The following is a 26,417-nucleotide window of genomic DNA, read 5'->3' as shown; positions in this document are numbered from 1 at the left end:
AGGCTTTTAGGGCGGAAACATGGTCCGTGCAATTACGCAGACACTTCCAGCTACCAGTGGTGGAATGTAACTGAGTACATTTACTCAAGTACTGTAATTAAGTACAACTTTGAGGTACTTGTACTTTACCTGAGTCCTTTCTTTTCATGCCACTTCCTACTTCTACTCCGCTACATTTCAGAGAGAAATATTGTACTTTTTACTCCACTACATTAATCTGACAGTTTTAGTTACTAGTTACTTTACAGATTAAGATTTTTGCACACAAAACACACATGTTGTGTTAAAAATTGAATTACCCAACAATATATAGCCCTACAATTACAGCTGAAATGATTAGACAACGAAACACAGAACGTTTTTTACCATTTCCAGTTTCTAAAATGTGAGGATTTTTCTGCATTGAGTACTATTACTTGTAATACTTTAAGTACATTTTCCTGATGATACCTACTTACTTTTACTCAAGTAACATTTTCAATGCAGGACTTTTACTTGTAGCAGAGTATTTTGGCAGTGTGGTATTAGTACTTTTACTTAAGTAAAGGATCTGAATACTTCTTCCACCGCTGCCAGCTACACAAGATCAATTTCAAACATGAAAGATTTCTTAAATTAACAACTATTAAATGTATCATGTTACTTTCTTTGGTTTGCGTTCAAAGTTGGCCCCTCCTCCCCGGGTCAGTGCCTCAGAGAAAGCGTGAGAGAGAGTGCAGCGGTGGTCGAGCAAGCTATAGAGTGAGAGAGGGGGCGACGTTAACAAGAACAAAGCTGTGAATTAGAGGACGTTATTTTCTGATTGTTTCACGGTGGTTACGTTGTATAGCACAAATAAACGCAAAACCCTACAGGAAGGTACCACATTGCCGGATTTTGTGTGAATGCAGAGCTTCATCCTGTGTGTGTGTGTGTGTGTGTGTAGACACGCCGAACGACACCACACAGCAGCACACAGCTCTTAGAGCAGAGGAGAGAGAGAGGAGCAGGGAAATACTGAAGCACATAAAATCACACAGCGATGTAAAAACAACCCATTCGTCATCAAATATTACATTGCATTACATTTAGCTGACACTTTTATCCAGAGCAACTTCCAATAAGACCATTCAACCATGGAAGTACAAACTCGGAACAGCAAGAATCACATAGAGGAAGTTAACATAGCTTCAAATAAGCCACATGTAAGTGCCGCTTTGTATTCGCTAAAGGGTGCCTTGCAGGCCTGTAGAACTCAAGTCCTGGCTGTCTCCGTCTTGAGTCCCATCTCAAGACCACTTTTTTGACGTCTTGCACTTGGTGCCTTGGTGTTGTGCCTTGTTGGACTCAAAATTGTCTTGGTCTTGGCTCTGCTATTGAGAACAGACCCAGTTGTTCCTGGCTGCTTCTATCGTTACAACCCACTTTATGTGAAAACCACACCCGCTTCTGTATGACGAAAGCCTCGACACAGCTTTGACCGCTTTGTTGATGATTTTACTATCTATCCGACCACAAATGAGACAAGAATTATCCAGTTAGCGCACGCCGCGGTCCCTCCGCTCTGAGAACATACATTTCCAGAGAGGAATTACTTTAGTATAAGTTCTTACGAATTTAACATCATTACATCACTAATATCTGGTTTACTTAAAGTCAATTTACATGCATGGTTCAGCTCAATAATAAGCCTCTTATATTTCCATATATGATGTGCTGATCACATGCATCACAGTAAAAATAGCTCACACGTGCAAAATTCATGTGCTGCCTGAGATTTCCAGTTCCGTTGCAGCCCTCTACTGTGACTTAAGATGTTACACGCACTGATGTTTCAGTGTCAGCAGTGCTGTTGTCAACAGCAATTGTTGACGGCAATTGTTGTGGAAGCCTCGTAGGCCTGTTGGAGGTTTAGTTGTGTCATCAACTGATGTCAGAATCCATTACTGGAAATTTAGAAGTCAGTTAGGTTGAAACGTACAGTAGGCGCTGTATAAATACCAAAAGGCTTATACATAGAAATAAGGTTTAGAAAGGAATTGTGTCTTCACTTTTTAAATGAATATGTTGGTAGAATGAAAATACCAGTCACTCTTAATCACTTTTGCAAAATCAAATAATGAAAACAAATAGCTAATAAAATAATAAAAACAGGAATGTGGAGTAATACCATCAGGCATTGACAAGCATTGCTTTAAATATATATAAACTGTAATTAAAGCGTAACTCTCGCCAAAATGTAACCTAGGGTCTTTTTGTGAATGTACCCAAGTCAAACTTAAGTTTAAAAGCATATTTAGGACGGAAGCGTCACTTTTAAGATGTACCGTATTTTAGTTTTTCGGTCAAATGGCCTTTTGAATGGGACTTTTATGCTAGCCTCAAAATAGCTATTTTTAAAACACTAAGAAGGCTCGACACAACATGAAACTTTGCTCCAAGTATGACCAGGGGCTCTACACATGAACTACACAAGAGATACACTAAATCTGTGGCTACTTGTTTTGATATCGACTTGTTTTGACTGCCGAGGTGGTAGCAGCCCGGAAACAACAAGAGCTACGGTGAGTTGTTCAAAACCTTTCTTTTTAGTAAACTCTGTGTACACAAACGATGTTCTTAATGCTCGAGTTCATGTGTAGAGCCCCTGGTCATACTTGGAGCAAAGTCTCATGTTGTGTCGAGCCTTCTTAGTGTTTTAAAAATAGCTATTTTGAGGCTAGCATAAAAGTGCCCCTATTACTCCCATTCAAAAGGCCATTTGACCGAAAAACTAAAATACGGTACATCTTAAAAGTGACGCTTCCGTCCTAAATATGCTTTTAAATGAAAATTTGACTCGGGTACATTCACAAAAAGACCCTAGGTTGCATTTTGGCGAGAGTTGCGCTTTAAGTAATGTCTGTGCAATGTCTGATGATCACCATATAACTTACCACTGTAAACATCACGTTTTCATGTTTACACCATCTACACAAAATGTAGCATGATATCATCTCGCTTTCACCTAGCAACAGTTAAACATAATGTAATCCATTCCCAAAACCTGACAGTGTGTGTACATGCAGTTAATCCGGTTAATGTGGAAGTAAAGCAAGCTGCTGTACATGAAAAGAAATCAGCACTACAGTAGGCCTGACAGCTCCAGGTCAGACTAACTGAGAGAATGCAATTGCAAACAGATGAAGCTTAGTGTAAGTTCAATCAGGAAGACTCCCTTTACTCCCTCATTCATTCTCATCTCTCTCCGGCTTCTACTCTGTGGGCCTTCACTCTAAAGCCACCTACACGAGCAAAACCGAGAGGTTGGGCGCAGAGTAAAGAGGTAAAGTCCAAAGCAGGAACGTTCTGGAATTGTTTGCGCCCATGGTTGCGTCTTGAAAAGGTCAGAGGCAATGAGGTCAAAGGTAAAATAATTTGACCTTTGAGCACAGTGCACAGCAGCAATTCAGAGTGGTGCGAAGCGCCAAGGGTAGCGCTGTGCCTAGTTGGTGGACGCGGCTTAGTCCAACCAGATCTTGTCACGATCTCTCAGATCTCTTAGACAATCATATTCTTGCTGTCAAACTTTAACATCCGTTCTCCTTTCTGCTGCTGTCAGTTGTCATTTCAGTACGAACGGATGCGCCCCTCTTCTACCCCTTGTCTTCATCATATCCTGCTCCATATTCATTCCGTCATCCAGGTCTTCAGCAACTCTCTTAACCACCACCACCACCACCAGTGTCTAGACCCCAGGGGGAAATACCCTCAACTATTCACAGCATCACTACCCCCCTGTACCACGTCACCATGGCGTATAACTGCCAAAGACTCTTCTCAAATTCTTTTTATCATGCACTTGAATAAAAATGGATTGTTCACTCTTAATAAAGTCTCTCCTGATTGAAATGCAGGTTACAGTATTTAAAGCTATAGTGCGGGCGCCCGGATAGCTCAGTTGGTAGAGCGGGCGCCCATATATAGAGGTTTACTCCTCGACGCAGCGAGCCCGGGTTCGACTCCGACCTGCTGCCCTTTGCTGCATGTCATTCCCCCTTTCTCTCCCCTTTCATGTCTTCTGCTGTCCTATCAAAATAAAAGCTGAAAATGGCCAAAAAATAATCTAAAAAAATAAATAAATAAAGCTATAGTGGTTCTGTCTCTACAAAACTGTCAGCGCATCCACATGATACAAGCCTTCTGTGATCGTGCACCACCCCCACCCCTCCTCCACGCAGTTGCTTGTAAGGAAACGGAGCATTAAAAAACATAATTGACTTTTCACTTGAGCTTCTGCGCACAATAGTCGCCGGACGGACCATTTTCTGAACATAGCCATACCAAGAAATCCAGAGAGAGTTTTGTGGAGCTGATACTAATTAAAGCTGTAAGTATTAACAAATCCACTGTGGCAATTTATCAGAAGATCAGAACTACGTAGGTACACAAAATGCAGCATGAGACATGCTGATATTAGCAACAACCTGATGCAGATTCAGCATTTACAGATACAGCGTGGGCTTCAAAACAGCATCTGTCCTCATCCAGAGCAAAACTATACAGCATTGATTATAGAAATGTTGTGCAATTATGCAAATTAAAATATATACAAAACATATAGTACACAACCACAATCACACACACACAAACACATACACCAACCATAGCATAGGCCTAACATAACATAGTAGAACAACAACAAACTAACGTTATTCATAGAAAAGCAGGGTTTTTAGCCAGTTTTTAAAAGTGTTGGAAGCCTCTCTCAGGTCCATTGGCAGTCCATGTTGCCAGTGGTGTAGTCTACGTGATATGCAGGTATACACAGTATACCCAGTAAGAAAGCTCCAGGATATATATATATATATAGTACAGTATACCCACTACAATACATTAGACTACACCACTGCATGTTAGGGCTGAACGATTAATTGCATTTGCGATAATATCGCGATATGTTAAAACGCGATTTCCTAATCGCAAAGGCTGCGATTTGGTCACATGACTCGCGAGAGCAAATCAGTCTGCACTCCGCAGAGAAAGCATCAACTAGCACGCTAATGCTACGCCGTACCTTCAGCTGATTTCTGTCATTCAAACAACTCTGAGTTGTAGTTTAAAACTTTTACAGTCATTTTAATAAAATGAAGGGTTTTATTCAGACTCGAGTCCATACATGCAGTTAATGGATACAGGCACACAGAACTGAAGGCTTGGTTGGCAACGATTAGCTCCGGTTAGCGGTTAGCTCCGGTTAGCGGTTAGCTCCGTTATAAAGATATGAGTGGAGGAGCTGCCACTGAGTGGGGTAACAATCAGACTGATAAATGACGTTCGGGGAGCTTTCACAGCAGCGTGGCCGCGGGGTTTCAACAGTTTTATTAGTACAGTTAATCCCACGGCAAGAACACCAGCAACTAGCTAACGTAACGATAGCCTCTCTGAGCAAGTGCACACGGCAGCACGCAACTTCACGAGGGGGAGGGGCTGGAGGCAGCTCCTCTCTGTGCACTGTAAAAAATTACACTGTTGTGTGTGTGTGTGTGTGTGTGTATGTGTATGTATATATAGATGTATACTATATACTATATTTTTACTTATTTAACTGTCTAGTGTGTAATTGTGTGTTCATACTATAAATTATTATATTATTATTCTTTGTTGAATAATACAGAAGACTAAGAGCTTAAAAAAATAATCGAATATCGAATCGCAATCGCAATATTTGGGAAAAAAATCGCAATTAGATTATTTGCAAAAATCGTTCAGCCCTACTGCATGTTGCTTTGTTCTTCTTGTGAGAGTAAGGAGACTGGATGCAGCTCACATGATCTTCTGAACCAATTTGTCACACATGTAACTTTTGTAGTAACGCTTTGTCTATGTTTGTGTGTGTGTGTGTGTGTGTGTGTGTGTGTGTGTGTGTGTGTATGTGTGTGTGTGTGTGTGTGTGTGCGTGCGTGCGTGCGTGCGTGCGCACATTGTGTCTTTTCCCAGATAACTGGAGTTAATGTGAGACCAATAATACAGAGATGTCAATCCCTTCCAGTTAGCGACAACTCTACAATGATGGGGATATAAAGGAGGTGAGTGTGCATGGACCTAAACTCACTATCCAACTCTTATATTCCACTAGATTTTATTCCATTGTGTCTACTTCACAGTTTTTATTTAATCCGTACCATTGACCCACACCTGGGGACACAGAATGGGAGGGGCAAAATGTATTTTAAGCCCGGTTATGTTTTTTGTTAGAAATAGTCTTGATGAAGGTTCGGAGGGACCTAAACGTTATTTTTTTTGTAAATAAACAGTGATGCTATAGCAAGAGCAGAGTGCGGGATTTGTTCCTTTGTTTCCAAGTTGATGTTATTTTCCAACGCACTTGCACAGAAGAATTTTTGAATGAACGAGTTGTTTCTTTAAAAAAAGATTGAATCCGTACAAAGTACACTTCAAACCTACCCACATTTGACTCCGTCCAGAAACCAGAAAAAAAAAATCTCCTTATTATTTTCATCTTCATTTTCATCATTTTCATGTTTGATAGAGAGGGAGGGAGCAGTACATGTTCGGCTCATTTCTTTAATCTTACTCTGCAGAAAGTGTTGTGTAATCATCTAAGGAAATAGATTCATGCTTATATCATCCATAGGTGTAATTTACGAGGGGGAAAAAAAAAAAAGTTTTTCTCGTTGTTTCAATTTGTTCAATATTTTTGTTGCCTTTTCGAGTATCTTTTGGACATTTTTGCAAAAAATTTTTTTATGTTTTTGTCGCTTTTTTCAACACATGCAGACATGTCCCGGGACCTCCCTAGATAGTTGGAGATCTCAACCCCCCTAATGTTGAACCCAAAGTTACGCCCTTGATATTGTCTGTGTCACCTGAACTTTACCTTCTACAAGCACTTCTGTAGATCAGGAGGAAGCAACTTTTCTGATTTAACAAGTCTCTTGGCTTTCCCATAGATGCCAGGCGTATGTGTGAATACTCTAAGCAAAGCAGTGAGTGTATCCAGTGAGCCATGAATTCCCTGGAGCTCTCCAGCAGCCCATAGCAGAGAACATGTTGGTCAGGTGATTAGAATCTGCTCTGTCTCCTCTGAAGCAGCACTGTGCCTGCTGATCTGTAGTATTTAGCAACTTGGACTCCATAGCCAAGGTAGATTTAGTCAGGTTCCACCCATAGAAATAGAATGAGAGTAGAATGGACATTCCCATTCAAATCAACAACGCAGGGTGATCAAAGCGGTGGGGGATTGTACGTGTACCGTTGCCATTGCAAAGAACTGTGACCGTTAGTGGGCGAACTCATTCTATTTCTATGGTCAATGGTCAGTGCTGAGCACCATTTTCTTTTTAACTAGTCAAATGACCACAGCAAACAAGTTCAATGTGTGTTCTCTCATTCTATTTTTATGGTTCCACCACAATCCTTTAGAACACCATTAGTCGTTATATCCATGGTACTGAAGATTATTTATCTAAAATCTAATTGTCAACCCTACAATAGCGTCACGGTATCGACATCAAAGTATTTTCGTGAAGAATATTGTGATATCTGATTTTCTCCTGGCTGTGAATTCATTATCTTTTAAATTCATCTGAGACAGAAAACTTCTCCGAGTGTGAATTGTCTGTTAAAAAAGTAATCAGTCTACCATAGTTTGAGAGAGGAATATGACAGGAGAAGATAGGTGTTAAAGATATGATTCACGCTTCTTTCGCAGTCAGCTGGTCGTTTTGGTCCCCACCTCCTTCACACATCCCACCACTGAGCTGTTCCATTCTATCTGTCTGTATATCGTAGGCTTCACAGGCATGTACCAACCCAGGATTTAATTTCTGAGTCAAAGAGAGCAGCTCTGCAGCTCTGTGAAGAAGGGAAGCCGGTACTGAGATGGAGAGAGAGACACAGGGAGACGCAGGTTAAGCCCACGCTCTTCTCTTCTCTGCTCAACCCTGCTCTAAAGGCTGAGTTGAATCATAACAGTCAGTGGGCGAAAAGAAAGAGAAAAAAAACCCTTTCCACGCAGATTCTGACGTACATCGCTAGTCGATTGGGGGTCGTACGGATGGGAGAAAAAGGAAGAGAGGGAGGGATGGGGAGGGAGTTGTTGATAGCCTCCAGCAGTGCTTAGTCTGTCCCTCTCTCCATGGGATTTTAATGGCTGTTTTGTCTCTTCATAAAATCTATCCAGCTGGAGGAAATACTCACGACTTTCTTCAGTGCAGATATAGAGTCAGTCAATACTTGCGTCAAGGAATTAACCGTTTATGGCAAAGTTATAGCAAATCACTCTGCAGTTATATTTGGCACTAAAGGCTCTTCTCTGGGAGGGAGCTCTCACAGAATCCAAGCACCAAGAGGGACAAACTAATCCCCCAGCATTAAGACTGTGTTCTTACAGCATTCAGAGATAGCTGAAAACACACAGTATACAGACCTTGAGTTGACAAGGTTGACATTTAACGATAACACCATGGCATTCTGAACACTGCTCTTTCTTAGAAAATTGGTTTAGTATTTGTTAAAAAGCTAATTCTACAACTTCATGTGGAGTCACTACTTTGTCTGATAACTTCTCCACCTGTGACAAGAACAGTTATGCCGACCTTACACCAAATGACTTTTCAAGCAATTCCACTGTCGCAGACTAATTTTCAGTATCGGAATGAAATCATGAGAGTCTTGCTAGAGTTAGGGGACACTCCCGTCGTCTCAATCGTTTGGTGTAAGCTGGTCATAAAACTCAGTCTGAGTTAGTCTTTTTCCCATCTGGACGTTCAGACAAAATCAGACGTGTTTGATATTATCATAAGTTTTAAGTCTTGGTAGTGAAGTTACATCATGTGAACGTTGTCAACAACCAATGGGTACACTCCCTCCAGCACCAAACAGGAAGCAACAAAGGGCTAGAGTATGTGATGTTTATGTTTTATAGAAAAGGAAATCTGCAAACTTACCCTTAAGTTAACAGCTAACACTAGCGGTAGCTAGCTAGCTTGGTTGAATTTTTCAAAACGAATCTAGTTTTTGTTTTGAAATGTGTGACCCTGCAAGGTCCCCAGTCTTTACATATTATGAGTCTTTAACGTTAGATGTGAAATGATTGTCTTTAGATGTGAGATGGTGTCAGACTTCAGTCTTTTCAAAGTCTGTTCGAAGTCTTCTAGTGTATGGTAGGCATTAGTCAGCTAACTTAAGTTGTGTTGCATTTAATTCCAGTAGCAAGGTGCACCGAAAACCAGTCTTCCCCAGTTCAGACTAGGGCTGCACGATTCGGGGAAAAATATGAATCACAATTTTTTAGCTTAGAATTCACGATTCTCTGACACGATTTGTTTCAATTTTTTTTTTAGAGGAATTACCATATAGTACAGGAGAAGCTCGCAGGCAGTTTCGACTTACATTAGCTGTTTAAGTTTAATTACTAATGTTAACTAGCTATTTAGTTAGCAATAATTAGCCTGTGCCTATGTTATCTCCTTACATATACCTACGCTCTCCGTCTCTGCTAGATTGGGAATGATTGAGATTTCTCTTGGCACAGCTACCAGAAGACTTCCAACTTTCAGACAGGTTGCTCACGTCACATTTACGTCATTTCTCTCAGTTGGAGGCTGCTCAGTAACACTCAGCCATCACCAGAAAAGTGCTTCTAATATCCTTTACTGGTCTCCGCCCAGAGCTCTGTTGGTCCATTCTTACATACAGTCTATGGTCTTAACATAATTAAAACATGTCGATCAACATGCTGCAGCTACAGCTTCAGTCTCTAGAGAAATGGAATTTGTCAATTGCCAATTTAAGTACAGTATCAAAAGCAGAATGATTTCTTAGCACACTCTTTAACTGCTTGCCTTTTATAGAATTAACATTCAACTGACCATTCAAGTAGGCTACCAAAAATAGAAGTTTAACGCACTGCGCTGAATATGGCCCTGAACATGGCTCTAAATAGGCTAATTGAAATGTCTTTCGGACCTCTTGCCTTGCATCATATTGCACTTTGTGGTGACGTTTGAGGTGCTGGTAAAGATTTATGGTGTTACCTTGCGGTGCTGCAACGAGGGCAAAGCATGCCTTGCAAATCACATCAGACTGACCCTCGTCGTCTTGCTCTCTATCCAAAATACTTCCACACCACCAAATGCGAGCCTTTTTTCGGAAGGAGTTCGGTTTGAGACTGAGGGGTTGGCTGATTCTCGTCACTAGTACCAGGGTTTTCATCAATACCCATTTGGTTTATTTCCAAACTACCGCGCTCACTCGACAAGTGAAACACGTGACTAAAAGGTGCTTTGTCATTGGCTGAGGGTGAAGCCCTGAACTTTGTGAGAGCTGTCCTACCAAAATAAAGGCCGAAAATGCCCCAAAATTCATTTTAATGTTTGTTTGTTTTTTAAATTAAAGTCATTTAAAAATTAAATCGTGAACAGGGTGAATCGAGATCGCGATTTTGTAACGATTTATCGTCCAGGCCTAGTTCAGAGTTAGTATGAGAAACTTTTGAAAGCAAACCTCTCCTGTCATCGGCCGTCATGGTTGTTCACTTTGAACTCCACTAAGGATGTTAAATATCTCAGGCAACTGAGAAAACGGCAACTTAGGAAACAAGGTCTTATAAATGGAAACAGGTATGCTGGTGCTGAGTTGATGTGTATTATTTTCCTGCTCAAATATATCTGACTTTGCACTTCATAATTAAAACATGAACGCCTCACGTCAGCCAGTTCCTGAGTAGCCAACTAGACTGACCAGCATGGTGCTGGGACCTGAGATTCAGACACTGATTGAGCCTCAGTGTATTTTTAAAAGACATGTTGCATAATGCAGCTCTAACCCATCTACTGTGAGCCTGATCTAACAAGTGAAGGCTCTAAGCAACCATGGCTTCTCCCTAGATTCACTCTTTTCATGGAAAGCACCAGCATTCATAATGCTGTGCATATTCCATGTCCTTGTGATAGATGTAGTGATATAAATATCTGAGAGCAGCTGAAGAGGATTCACTCACCACCAACAGTCCTCAACTACAGCAGGTTACAATGGCGTTACAGGCAGATATGCGGTCTGACAGAAGTCACACACAAAAGATCAATAATGGATGCATTTGATCTTCAATCATAATCAAGTTTCAGTTGATCATCATAAGCACATTTTAAGGGCATTTACAGTAAAGGGGAAAGGCAAAAGGCTTACTTATGTCCGAAGAATCAACTGTCAGTCACATCGAGTCTATCTCAGTTGAAGGTGAAGTGGGTTTGTTATGCCCCAAGGTTAGAGTTGTTCACACTGTGAAGGGCTTTTTGCAGATGTAAGAAAACACAGAAGTCAAACAGGAATCCTGCAAGAGGTGAGGTGAGTGTACAGTTGCTGCCTTGATTAATCCTGTGAAGTGCTCAAACTGAAAGTGCAGGCAGACCAAAAATCCTTCCCCATTCATTTCAAAGAGTATGCGGCGAGATGTCTTCACTGCCTATTGAAAATTGACCCTGCCTTGTTCACTTTACAGCGGGTTCAGTCTGATTTAACATTGAACTTTGAACTGTCATTCAGGAAATGTTGACGTTCATATCCTTGTCTATAATTGCACAGTGAAATAGTACAAGCAGAGGTAGTCTCACTTTGCCAGACCTTCCTCCACAGCCCTGCGGAGGAGGGTCTGGCTAGTCCACACAGCATCCCGGGATGAGAGCAAAACGTGCTCTGGTTCATTGGCATTTCTTTAAACCAATCACAATCATCTTGGGCGGCGCTAAGTGCCAGACAGAGCCACCGTGCCACTGCAAAATAGCCTCGGGATGGAACCTGTTTTGGTGGAAGGTGTACATTTAAAAGTTGTTTTAGTCGTGGAACAGAAAACTCAGATTGGACAGATAGTCTAGCTAGCTGTCTGGATTTACCCTGCAGAGATCTGAGGAGCAGTTAACCATAGTCCTCAGAAATCCACCGGAGTTTAGAATTACAAACGTACAACACAAAGAAAGCAGAAGGTAACCGACATCCAGCCGAAAAGAGTGTCATCCAGCGGAATTTCTGGCGGCAACGGAGCAATCCCGGAAGTGGAACGTCGTGGATATAGACTAAAGCAGCAGAGACGGAAGGATGCTGATTGGCTGCAATGAGAGAGGAACAGTGATTGAAGTTAATGACTGTAAAGTGTTTGGGTGTGGTCTTGATTGTAAATTGCATAGTGTTGGGGTCCATCAGCACGTACACTATTAGTGAAAGAGTAGTCAAAGTCAGTTCTTCATCTTTCAACCCTTGGCTGGGGTGAAGGAGCAGTGGAAGCTTTGGCCAGATCTCGTTTAGTTCCGAGTGTCTCTCTTTCAAAGTCTCTTTCTTTCAAAGTTGCTGGATGCCGGATTGCCGGCCTTCAGCACGTTTGGTGCGGCTTCGGGGATTCAGCAGAATTCCAGGCATAGGCAACAGGTCAGTGGGGTTGCAGGCAGATAAAAGAGTAACAAGAGAGTGATTTTTTGGGGGGGCTTCTTTTTGTTTAATAGTGTGCTGTCTGCTGCAGGGGGTGCAGAGTGGATGTCAAATTGTGCAAACTTTTAGCCTTTTCAACAACACTTCCCTGTCTGATTCATTTTTTTTAAAGCTTTCTTTCTAAAGAATTAATAACATTCATCTCTCCTAACTAATTCTTCCATATTTGGAGGTTTGTACCTACTCAGTTGCTGAACAATACCAAACTGACTGACAACTACCAAACACCCACCCACTGAATAAAACCTGATGAATCTAATTAAAATGACAGGCTCATAGGTGGCAATCATCTTATGACATTGGTTATTAAAACAAACTGCATATTTACACCACTTAACATCTTGGATTAAGTCAAGAAACAGCCACCTGCACTAGTCTAGATTAGTTAGACAGAGGGTGCTATGAAAACCAAGAATTCATCAAGAACAGTAGATCATTGGGTGGATCAGAGCAGGAAATGATTATTTGAAGAATGGCTATTTCATAATCGAAATTATATTCATAAAAACATTATATAGCCTAAAATGGTAGTAAGTTGCAGGCCATTAGGCAATCTTAAACAATTAGATAAATGAAATAGCTGTACAACACATCACAAAATGATTTGGATAATAAACCTGGTAAAACAATGTTGGTTTAGGTTTTGGTTGCTATTCTCAATACTCACAAGGCCATCTGTCTAATCCGTCTAATGCCACCTGTACACTGTCGCTACTCTCAATAGCACCACTAGCTGGTGTAGTTGTAATGTACAGGAATGATTAATCATAACTTCAAAAGCAGATCATTTTAACCTACATTATCTCAAATCATAGACTATTTTAATGCACAATTTCTGGCACCAGACAGATATTCAGAATACAGTAAAGTAGTTAGCATATCTTAGGAAGTTCTTTGGCTGTAAGAGACTAGTTTTGTTTTGATAGCAGTATTGTTTTGACTGGGCCTGAACTATGAGCTAGCGTTAATCGGAGAGAGGGCGGCAACACTTATCTGGGCATTGTCCGAAGTTCATATGAGGAAATGGCTTATAAGGACAGAAAATATACATTTTTAAATTATATACGCCATAGGAAAGCCTGATATAACTATTTTTGAATTTTTTCTATTTTTCGAAGTTTCAAAGTTGTATGATCAAAAAGTATGATCAAAAAGTGGGGATGCACATTTGCTCCTCCAAGTTTATCATGTCTCAAATTTATTCAAACACATCCAGGCTGCATTAGGAAAACCCTCCTGCCTTAGCTGTTTATAGACAGGTTTCTATGGTAATGCCTGAATACTCTGTGTGTGTGTGTGTGTGTGTGTGTGTGTGTGTGTGTGTGTGTGTGTGTGTGTGTGTGTGTGTCTAACTGGTAGGCCAGTACTAGTACTAAATGCTGTGGAATGTAGGAGGTATAATGAGTGTTTTTTTTTCACGTGAAATTTCTGTTCACTCATGTCTGTTTCACATACTGCTGTGGTTACCATGGTTACACATCCTTTCTCCTTTTGGTTATGTTGTAAGACCAGAAGAGACAGAAGGAGAGACAAGTGAAAGGGAGAGAAAATCTCAGGAAAAGACACATACACATTAGACTGCACATGATACCATCACGATACTTATGTCACAATAACATTATTGCAATTTTAAACATATTGCAATATTCTGCAATATATTGCAATTCATTAGCTTTTTTCCAACTTTTTCCCAATTTGAAAGTATGTCCCCAAAAGGAAACTTTGTCAATATCACTAAAAAGATAATTTTTTCTGTTTGTTCACTCACTTCAATTTAATTGCTGCATAATGGGATAGTCAAGTAGGCAAACTGACCAACACACAATAACCCATAATACTAGATCGATACTTGGCGTCTGTGTATCGATACAGTATTGCCACGGAAAATATTTTGATACTATGCTGTATCGTTTTTTTCCCCCCACCCCTAGTATGTATTTGGGTATGGTATATGTTTATGTATTAGTATATGTATGTGTGTGTGTATATATATCCTTTTTTGTGTGTGTTTGCATTGAGCATCACTGCACCATAGGGTGGAGGGTGGGGGCTTGGTCGCCTTAGAAAGCTGTGCATAATTGTAGAATGAACTTTCATCTGGGATTTCTTTTTAAATGCAATAAAAATATATACAGTAACAAACAATGACATAAACATATATATATATATATAAAAATAAAATAAAGACACATTATCTAGAAAACGGTAGGATTGACATGCCAGGATGACATAAACATTTTTAGTTGTTGACCCCCTTACATTTCCTCTAGTATTGTTTGTTACTTTGAAAATATTATGGGCATTGCAGCCCAATGAAAATGCCTCTACGGACCACTAAACAGGCCGATAGACTTCCAGGCCTCTAGTATTACAGTGCCCTTGTGTGTGCAGGCAGAAAGATTGGCAGCGGTTTGTGCAAAGCTGGTGATAACGACAAATGCAAAGGTTTACTTCATTAGAAATACGGAGCTGTGTGAGTTGTTCCTCTACCAGCCATCTCGACTACTGATACCATGACCCTCATCACAGTTTAACCGAAGGTTATTTGTAACTTTTTAGTTCACTACTCAGATCCACCAGCCTCCACACAAACATAATTGCCTGAGGTTATCTGAAGCGAAACATCCGTACAGTCATACCATTAGTGTTTACTTCATAACAATCTATAACTATTTATAAATAACAATCAGCCTTGAGCGGAATTTTTTTATTAATAATTATATATCTCTGCCATGAGCGCAGCAGGATATGTGTTACATTATTCAGCAAGACTGCATGAAAGATCAAAGCAGTATGCGGTTAGAAAATACAATCAGCAAGTACTCAAACTTTAAAACAAAGCACTAGTTTATCATTTTAAGCACTATTTTTTATGTCATCTAACATCAATATGGTATTTTGAATACAAAGTGTATCTATCATCAATATTGTATTTTTTTTTGGGGGGGGGGCAACAGTAGTTCAGTCGGCGGGGACTCAAGTCCCCACTCAGATCAAATACGGAGTGTGAACTGGTAGCTGGAGAGGTGACAGTTTACCTCCTGGGCACTGCCTGCAATGACAAATGACAACAAATATGCCTGCAATGTTGGTAAAGCATAACTCTCCATTGGCCAGAAAATAAGAAACTGTTCACTGGTTAATGACAAGCACTGATACACAAGACAATGAGACAACCTCAGCATGGCATAATGCCCTCACTATCACACAAAACACAAAACAAAACTTGCACGAATAATAAATCAGGCCAGCAAGATAATTGGCTCCCCCCAAACCCCACTAACAGAACTTCACACCCGGTCAGTACAAGGGAAGCAACTATAATCACACAGGATCCCACCCACCCCCTTCACCAATCCTTTTGACGCTACAGAGTCCCATTTGCAAGGAAAACACATATGAGAAATCCTTCATCCTCACTGCCACCACCACACTCAACTGCCATACATAGACAACATCAAACAGCTCCATTCAGGCTTCTTCTTGCACTGTTTTTTGCATTTTGCACAGTCAGTGTTATTACACAGTTTATACATGTATCTTTATGTTCTTTTATGTATTTTGTCATTTGAGCCTGCCCCTGTCAAAGTTCTATCCTATCTTATCTTGAAAGACAAAAGTGATCGAGGAAGGTTTTGGTAAAAGAGTATCAAAGCAGTAAACATAGATCAGAGAGAGAGAGAGGGAGAGAGAGAGAAAATCAAAATATTACTATAGGGTCTTTTCAGTGGTTTTGCCAGGGGTCCCATTATATATTGATTTTCCTCTGCCTGCATAGTGATGTCTGAACATTAACTGGTTGACAATAGCAGTTGATGACTACAGGCCATTATACCAGCCATTAAACCACATCGTGCTCAGTTATAGTCTGAATCACCGGAGATGTGTTCTAATCTGGGCTCAGTGTACGTTTGGTAATGTCAGTGTTTTTTACTTTTAGCTTCTTGTCAGAAACCTTTTTTTAATTTATATTTTAAAATAAGGAAGAGGATTTTTTAGGTCATTGAAACTCCTATTATTGTTATATAGATACATTCAACAGTCTGCCATAATATATATATATAGATGTGTATATATATATATATATATATATATATAGAGATGTATTGAACTTCAACACAACTGCTCCACGATATGACTAAAATATGCGATACGTGATAAAGTTGAGTATCGCGATAACGATATTACTTGCGATAAATAAACAGATATTAAAGTATAATCTGTTCTGCCTTCCTGCTGAAAAGTACCACACATTGCTTGTTGAATTAAAAAGAAAGTGGAAGGAAATTATTTCCAACATTACTTCATTGAACAAATGAAACATTGAAATGAACGCAAAAGGCACAAAAAAAAAAAAAGAATTACACATTTTAAATCGCAGTTTTCTACTGGCGTTCGTGATCTGTGGCATTCTTTCACAATGTGTCTATTGCGCAAGTTGATATCGCGATTTTTTTTTGCGCAGCCCCTAATGGGGACGGTGGTGGCCAAAAGGATAGTGAAGCAACCTTGTGACCGTCAGGATAAATCTTCGGTGGTAGGGGGGGGAACCAACACATTGTCACTCCCATCGCGTCAAAAAGCGACTGTTGGTCAGGTGCCTTTGGCGTTTGTTATTGACGCAAAAAGTGTCCTTAAGCGTCATATTTAGACCAGTTGGTCGGGACTTTTGGCGTCACCTTTTAACGCTCTGGGCCAGGACGTACATTTAACTGAAATACAGCATTTTAACTTAGCAGTTTTAACTTATCGTTTTATGCACATTTTTAAGTACATTTTAAATTATATATGCTTATTCAGTGTATTCAGAATATCACTATTACACTAAAGGGTGATTTTTGCGTCGGTATCCGACGCCGATAGCCCCTGACCAAGTGGAGTATGAACGTGTTGAAAAAACACCTCCCTAATTACCACCAATGAAATAAGGCCCTTCACCCCAACTACTGGAGCTGTGAAGCTGTCCAGAGGCCAGTAGATCAGACTGTGGTTGTACTGGACAGCCTCCAGGTGTGAATGGGATCAGGGCGTTCCTGAAAAAGAGAACGTGAAACTCCCCCTTGAGAGTTCAGCTGCCAAATTTCTTCATGTCTTATGGGATTCATTTTCTCACACCGTTCAGCAGCCAACTCTGCTGTCTCAGATTTCACAGCTTCTCACCAGCACATTAACACACCATCAATAGTAGACTTTCAAATGAGTGCTAATTTACTTCTAAATTCACAACCACTCAATGACCACACTGGTATGAGTAACCATGAGTGGGTGATATGGCTGAAATCATCGTTTACTGTACGTATAATTTTATATTGTGATATCCATATATTTTGCGAGTTTAGTTTTCTGCAAAATCCATTCCTTCTATATAAATTGACCAGACTGGATTGTGGGATTTTTTTTTTTTTTTTTTATCCAGCAAAGTAAATTTCACTGAATGTTTGATTAACCATAAGCTGAGAATTTAGAGGGATGGCTACCTCGGTATAAACGGAATGGCAAAATGTCTGATGGTTGACAAATATGTATCTTCTTATGGTATCTTCATATTGCCTAACCCTACGGACAACCCCTTTTGTATTTTCACACGGTCATTGAATTCACTTTTGATATAGAAAATGTTGAATTAGTTGAAATAATACTCAATACATTCAGAATAAACATTCTTTTGAAAGACACAAATTAGTTCTGTCTGTGTGTGTGTGTGTGTGTGTGTGTGTGTGTGTGTGTGTGTGTGTGTGTGTGTGTGTGTGTGCGTGTGCGCGTGCGCCCCGTTATGGAAGTAAATGCCCATCTGGCTACATTAAATGAGTATTCTGTCTGTCTTCGGCTCTGGTATCCACCCTCAGAGGGTGACTCAAAGGCTTTTTGTTCGCCTGCTTCCATTTAGCCCAAAATAACTTGATCTCAGCCCTATTTTCATTTCTCCTTCCGCCTACACACAGCATCAACCCAGCCTGCCTGGCACATATGGCTCTTTGAAAAATGCAGCAGGAGGTGGTGGTAGAAGACATGTTGGGTTCAGCTGTCAATCTCTCATCTGTTTTTCACCCATTCTTTATAATCTTGTACATAGATACTTGGTTTCCATCCACTGCTTTACCTCCATTCCTCTTCTCATATAACTTCTCTTTTGTCGCCCTTTTACTTCTAGAAATGTACTTTCAAGTGGTTGTATTTATAGCTAATCTCCAGTTCGGAGAATGGTGTGTTCCTGCTCCTTCCGTAGATCTCTTTGGAATTGAAACGTAAATCTTAGCCTGCATTCAGCCAGGAAACAAAAGCAATCATCACAATAACAATCAGGTTTTGATGACACCGGTTTACATTCTGACCCTGTTCTGATTAGTGGCTTTGGTTGTCTTCTTTCTGTAGCTCTTTCTGTTAGATTCTCACTGATGACATGATCCCTCTCTCCACATGAACTACAGTGGTTCTGTTCATAGCTGGGGGAGCAGCAACACACACTGATTATTGGACCAGTTATAGTTCTGATGTGGGCATCAGGATTGATTGGACCAAATCAGTTCCACTTGGGGCCAGTTGGTGTTGACAGTCAGTAGATGCAATCACAGAAGTTGTAGTGTTTAAAGGTGACCTATTATGCTCATTTTCAGGTTCATACTTGTATTTTGTGTTTCTACTAGAACATGTTTACATGCTCTAATGTTCAAAAAACACTTTATTTTTCTCATACTTCCCATGGCTGCTTCACCTGTATTCACCCTCTGTCTGAGACACTCTGTTGGAGCGTCTGTCTTTTTAAGCCCCCTCCTGAAAAAGCCCAGTCTGCTCTGACTGGTCAGCGTTTTTCAGTCTTCCGCATCTGTGCTCTTGCTATCTCTTTCATTGTGTGCCACGCTTTGAAGCCAATTTGAAATAGCGGGCAAACAATGGAATTGCAACTTCCGTGTCTGTAACGTGATGCCATGGGACACATTGACATACATGGCGATCCATTCGATCCGATAACATTTGGAGAGTCTACAACAGCCACACGATTGAATCATTTAATCTCCGTTGAAGTTAGTGGAGCGCTTAAACAAAAGTAGCCGGCGGAGGTCTCTAGTGTGCCTGCTCTGTGGGCCCCATAGTGAGGAAGCAGCGCCGATCATCTGGGTAATTTTATACAAGGAAGTTGAACTTTTTTGGCTTCATGCAACACAGAGCAAGTCTCATAAGAATGAACGGGGCTACGCCTTGAACGCTATATCCAGGTTTTATTATATATCCATGGTCTCTTAACCATCCGTCATTGCATCCGGGGACTGACTGTAATGGAGTATAGTGGCACGTTCTACTGTGAATATTCACCAATAAAGGAGTCTAAACCAAAAACTACACAAATGTATATGTTCCACCAGGAATGTTTAGAAATTGGGGAGAAATTAACAACATCAGCAACCAAGATGACAGCTTTCCCTGACGTTAGCATGTAGCTACATGTTGCAGTGCATGTGATGCAAACACTGCAGTAACTTTGTTTTCTGCAGGAAACTTTCTCGGCTGTAATGTGCTGATGTGTTCAGTAGTGGCCAGTGCCATCAAAGTCGGGGGAAAACATCTACCCAAAGATCACCATTTGTATCAGCTCCTGTTAAGTAGTGGGACTCCTTCCATTCAGAATGACTCTCCACCAGCTACCTCAGACTTTATATTTGCTCAGGTTCTTTAATACAGTCATATTAATGTAATCAGATGTACATTGCCACCAGTAGAAAAATGCTGCTTATTTAAGCCCCCTGTTATTCGGGTCCTTGTATAGTTATGTCTGACTTTACTAACACATCATTTGAAGTGACTCACTTCCTCCCTTGATTCAGTTACGTTTTATTTTTAGACAGTGTTGTGAGTTCAATGTCTTTTCAGTCAGACACAGTAATTCAGGACTTCCTACCCATAATTTTCCATAGAACATACATCCAGTGTTTAATCCAGGGCTGGTTTCAAATCTAAGGAAACATCATTCATTCGAAGAGGAGAAACTAATGATATAAGTCAGGAAATTTAGACATATCTAAAGCCTGTGGCCTCTATTTTCCATGTCTCTTTTTTTCTCTATAAAAAAAACCAAACATATAGTAGTGGTCCTGTGGGTATTGATGCTATAGATTAGAAGGCCATAGCTTAATGTCAGTCTTTTGGTTGGCGTCGTCAGCAGTAAGGTTTCATAAATTAATTGTTAAATTTCCCCACACGTGAGCAAGAAAGGCTGTCTGTGGGACTCCATCACATCTCTTTTGACTGACATTAAACCGTGGCCTTAGACAGTAACAAACACTCTCTCATTTAATCTCCAGAAATATATGATACACACTCAATAGCGTACTCTATAGTTGTTAGTAAATTCAAATTTAGATTCGACGATTACTGTAGGATCAATATGTCACGCACCTTTTAATGAACTTGAAACACTGCCAAGTGGACACAAGGACAACAGACAGTTTTAACCGCTTCTGACTTTCTACTTGATCAGGGAAAATCACTGCACTCACGTGCTGACGCGCATATCTATTACCATTTATGCATCACTCATACAGATCGATTATAGGAGCACGTACGTGTGTATGTATTTTTTCTTTTGTCTTTCCTTGTTTATTGCTATTTTTGTCTTTATATTGTGTTTAATTATTGCTGATTGGTTTACTGCTGAACATGGTCTGTCATGTGACTACCCGTTCACAACAATCATGTGACTCTCTACCTACTGACCATTAGGCATGGGCCGGTATGAGATTATGACGGTGTGATAACCTTCAGCAAAAATATCACGGTTTCACGGTACGGTGTTGCAAATTACAGATTTAAAATTTTATATTTTTTGTCTAAATAAAAAACTTTTTTTTTCTCCATTGAACACAATGTATTTTATTTTGAAACACACTGCACACTGGCAGAGAGAGGGATTTCTAAACTGCACTTTCTGTCTTTGAAGACTCCTAAAAAACAGCTCTTACTGCAGGAACGGTATGGCGGTAAATGTAAGTGGTTTTAAATCTTTAGTGCGTAACTTTTTGATATTAATGAACATACGTTACATTCAAGCCATTGCCAAATGAGTTGCTACAAAGCTAATTAAGACTATCAGCTCCACACAACTCTCTCTGTATTTCTCAGTATGGCTATGTTCAGAAGATTGTGGCGTCCGGTGACTTTCCCGCGCAGAAGCTCGAGTGAAGATAATTACCTCTTCTGAAGAGTCATGTTTTTTTTTTTAATCTTCCGTGTCCTCCTTGGCTACCAGCAACTGTGTGGAGGAGGAGGGGGGGGGGGGCTGTGCACGATCACGGAAGGCTTGTATCATGTGGACGCGCCGGCAGTTTTGTTGTCATTACTTAGAATTCCTCATGGGGGAGACAGAAACGTTACTACGCAATATAACTTTAAAACCGTGACCTTGAAACCGGTAAGCGGCCCATGCCTACTGACCATGTGACTACTGGCCAATAGGCTATAAGATACAGTTCAAATGCAAACATTTTATACTTGCCCTGATGAAGACCTCAACAGCTGTAACCCATTGCCTTGTTTTAATGATTTAGCCAAGAAATATAATAAAGGCTTTTTAAATGAAGTTTAAAAAAGCATTTATTATATTTTCTGTAATTCTCTCCTGAGTGCCTCACTGTCCTTAAACCTTTTGGATTTAATAGTAGTTTATCTTTCAAAATTATGCTTAATGTTCATGTCTACTATCAAAGCATTTCTGTGATTGGTCCTTTGCTGTCACACCTCAAATGAATTGTACCAGAGCCCGCTTGTTCGATCCGCACCAGAGTTGGATTGACTGCTTCCACACCAGCCCAAATGAACCGCACTAAACACACCAGTGTTTGTTTGAGCTGAAACAAACAGGTTAGGTGTAAAAGCACCTAAAGAGATTTGTAGTGGTAAAGGTAAATTCGCCGGATGATGTAATATTTACCAAAGTAATTAACCTCATTTGCTAGACAAGAATGTTGGACCCTGGATTATGTTCAATGACAATCCTGTGACGTTTTCAAAATTGTATTTATTTTTTCACAATATCTGCGGATTGCAACTACGACACGTTTGAGGATAGGGAAATATTGTGGTCCAACAATAATATGTATTTAATAATAAATATTATTTATTGATATTTGACAGGACAACAGAATAAAACAGATGTGACATGCACAACACCTCATAACATTCTAAAGGCATGTTCACTGTCCCCTCTTTTTTTTTCCTTTACTTCTAAGTGAAAGCACAGACAATATCCTCTCAAACTAAACAAGTGGGAGTAAAATAAACCGTAGTCATAAACACAGACATTTGACCCTTTAAATTAACACAGGCTGCAGCCATACAGCAATAATACATATTGTTCATGCTTAACCCACAAAGCCCTCCATAACCAGGCTCCTTTCTACCTCACAGACCTGCTCCACCGCCACAATCCCCCCCCCCGTAACCTCCGCTCCTCTGACGCAAACCTGCTCTCCCCACCACTCAGGACCAAGCACCGTACCTGGGGTCACAGAGCTTTCACCATTGCATCCCCCTCCCTCTGGAACTCCCTACCCATACACATCCGTGACTGTACTGACCTGGACACTCAAAACACCAATCAAAATACACCTCTTCAGATTAGCTTTCCACATACAATAGTCTTACATATCTCACCTGATAGTGGTTTTATTGTTTTTAATTGCTTTTAATATGCTTGTTTTATGTGTTGGTTGTATTGCTTATCTGTTTTTAATGTGCTGTATGTGCTGGTTTTACTGTAAAGTGTCTTGTCTACTGATCTCAGTGTGTGTGAGTGTGTGGCTTATCCTATCTCACTGGGAGTTACTGTGGCTTGTTAGCAGCCCTTCTACCAGTGGAGCTGTCAGGTTGTGTTAAGCAGTCCTGTCACGGGCCAAGTAGGACAGAGAAAACTCACACACACTCACACACACACACACACACACACACACACACACACACACGCACGCGCACACACACACACACACACACACACACACACACACACACACACACACACACACACACACACACACACTTACCTTTCCTGCAACTCTTCCACAAAAGCAAGAGTGCAAGTACACACACAGCCATGCATGCAGCATACACATCAACACTGTAGCCCTGCATGGCTGTTCATCTGTAATAAAACTGCCTTGCGAGCAGTCTGAACCCTGGAGCCTTTTCCCATCGTCGCCTGAGATGGGAACTCACTGTTATATAAGATCAGAGAGAGGGGACTTCTTACAGTACTGTTACCTGCAATAATAAGTGCAAGCTGATTGGATGAGTTTGCCTAGTACACTGAGTAGAAATGGCTGGCAGACAGGCTTTGAACTGGAAAGACATTCACTTTTAATACTATCCTATCCTCCTATCTTCCTATCGTTCCTATGCTGCCTGTGTTTACTTTTAAATTTATTGGTTCCAGTTTTTGAATCATCCACCTACTTTTTCGAATGGATCCAGTAATTTTGACGTTTGGTGTTGCCCCAAACAACGGCTTGTTCTTGGTTACCAGCTGAGCCACTCAGTGCCACTCAGAGCCTTTGTGTGTGGGATTTAAGTTGATGATGGTATGATCACATTACACTTTCGCCCTACAGATGTTGGCTCCATCTTCCATCCAGCTCAAACAACTGACAAATCCAAGCATGCATGTTCCATCTCCAGTCAGCTCTTTCTGACTTCAGAGTTCACTTGTATTCAACTTTGACCATGTGGATGTGCACGATCAACCAATAGAAACACTGATGCTCTACAGTATGTTTGAAAAATTTGTTATTCTGGTGTGTGTTTCATCGTCCTGTTTGTTGCAACATTACACTACTAGACTACAATCCGCAGCATTGTTCCCGTAGGCTGGTTAAAGTCTGTGATCGTAATTTTACATTACCTTAAAATATAAAACTATATGTTTATCAATATACACACATGCCCCCATACATTTATACTCATACGTAAGCATTTACAAAAACAACCATACACTTACATACAACCATTCATACATAAAAAAATGACATGAAACAACAATATACAACATATATATAGGCAGGCTTGTTCTTCTGTATGCACTTCCTATCTCCCAGAGTTTCCCAATGCTCTGCACATCCTACGTGTGGATTGTGATGATGCTTTTCACTATGAGAACAGAAAGGATCATCAAAATCTGAAGGAAGGCATGGGGTAAGAACTCGGTCCCATTAAAACAGGACTGTGGGGCACGTGGGTGTGCTTTAATTAAAGGTTAAAAGTTTAAATGTCTTAACATTTACAACACTAATATGATTTAATTAAACCCAGAGGGTTGATCATTGCTACGGTATGACTTGTTTTGTGTTGGACTTGTTGCTATGCATTATAGTAACTGTTTTTCTTATTGCTCCTCTCTCTTCCTGTCTTTCAGAGTCTGCAGCTCTCCTCTCAGGGACAGTCTTCTGCAGCCCTTCTCTGGTCACAGGCCTGCCTGGCATCTCTCATCCATACCATTCCTCTTTCCATCCACCCATCCTTCCCCCTGTCATGAAAGGCCTGTCCAGTAGTCGGAGTCACCATCACGTGGTCTCCTATGAACCATCATATGATCTACTGGGTCACCATGTGGACCGCAAGCCATATTTAATCAGTCAGAATGACATGCCTGTGCCCATTCCCATGCCACATCCAGCTGAGATGTCCTACTACAATTCTCAGCGTACCCCGTACCCCTCCGACAGCAACAGCATCGTCCCATACGGAACCTTCCCAAGGAGGTGCCACTCCACCTCCTCATCTCACCATCCTGAGGTAAAGGATGAGTGTATGGCCATGGTACCATATATAGGAGGAGGAGGGGGAGGAGGAGGAGGAGGAGGAGGTGGAGGAGGAGGCTATGGAGGTAAAACTCCAACCCGGGTACCAGCAAACTTTGCGGACCCGTTTGAGCGTCAGCCGTCATTTCCCAGAGATGGCTACCATACACTACAGTACAAACGAGGAGTGCTGGCCCACAGTGGGGGGATGGGGGCCAACAACAACAACAATGACAGCCCAGGGAGAATTCGGCACCTGGTCCACTCAGTCCAGAAACTCTTCACCAAGTCACATTCATTGGAGGGGCCGCACCACACACAGCCCTCAAAGGGGGCCAATAATGGGAGCGTTAATGGTGGTGGTGGTGGCGGAGGAGGTGGTGGTGGTGGTTCACGGGCCAGCCCAGAGGGTGAAACTCCACCAGTGGGAGTGCGCCAACGGAAGCGCAGCAAGAGCCGTGAGCGCTGTCGATCAGCGGAGCCCAAGCATCGAAGCCACCACCACCACCAGCTCCACGGCTCAGCGTCTGCTCCAGGCTCCGGATATTGGAGCTCAGATGACAACCTGGAACGGGAGCTGTGTCTCTACCACCCTCACCACCACCAACCTCCACCCTCACCCTCACCTTCACCCTCCATTTGCCCCTCGCCCATCGCCATGACAATGGGCCGGTATCCCGGCAACAACCACGACAAGTTTCCCCAGACTCCCCTCCCCAGTCTCTCCTCCTCGCAGTCCCAGCAGTACTTCATGATGGACCCTTACAGCACACTCAACGAGCACACACACACCCATGCACACCATGGCCACACACACCACCATTCTGCACTCAAAGCCTCCCGGAGCAACAACGATGTGAAGTATGCAGCGTCGTCGGCATGTGTGCCAGTTAGTGGTAGCAGCAATAACAGCGGTGGCGGTCTCGTTGGAGGAAGTGGCCCCTTGATGCCACTGGGTCTTGTGGACGGGCCCCTTGTGAAGAAAGGGGCATGGTCATCAAGCCTAACGGTGAGCAGGGCCCGAGAGGTCTACACCAACAACAGCAGCCACAACCACCTACGAGCCAGCGCAGGATCCGGTAACCTAAACCTAGATAGAGCTCTATTCAAATCTAAGGGCAGTCAGCAGCAGGAGCGCACTTGCCATTTCTTACAGGTAACTAATTCCTCCCCGAC

General features: G+C 41.4%; 1 protein-coding gene across 2 annotated transcripts in view; it reads left to right on the top strand.

Annotated features, from left to right (window-relative positions):
- Positions 1-26,417, top strand: part of LOC116043998 (disks large-associated protein 1-like) — a 108,140-nt gene that overhangs the window by 25,000 nt on the left and 56,723 nt on the right. For both annotated transcript variants that reach the window (XM_031291049.2, XM_031291051.2), the window contains exons 2-3: positions 5,959-6,047; positions 24,857-26,397. In XM_031291049.2, the coding sequence (XP_031146909.1) occupies positions 24,973-26,397 (1,425 nt within the window). In that variant the 5' untranslated portion in view covers positions 5,959-6,047; positions 24,857-24,972. The remainder of the gene's footprint in view (positions 1-5,958; positions 6,048-24,856; positions 26,398-26,417) is intronic.

This window comes from Sander lucioperca, chromosome 9, assembly GCF_008315115.2.
Source record: "Sander lucioperca isolate FBNREF2018 chromosome 9, SLUC_FBN_1.2, whole genome shotgun sequence".
NCBI lineage: Eukaryota > Metazoa > Chordata > Actinopteri > Perciformes > Percidae > Sander > Sander lucioperca.
This window is presented reverse-complemented; position numbering and strand designations above follow the sequence as displayed.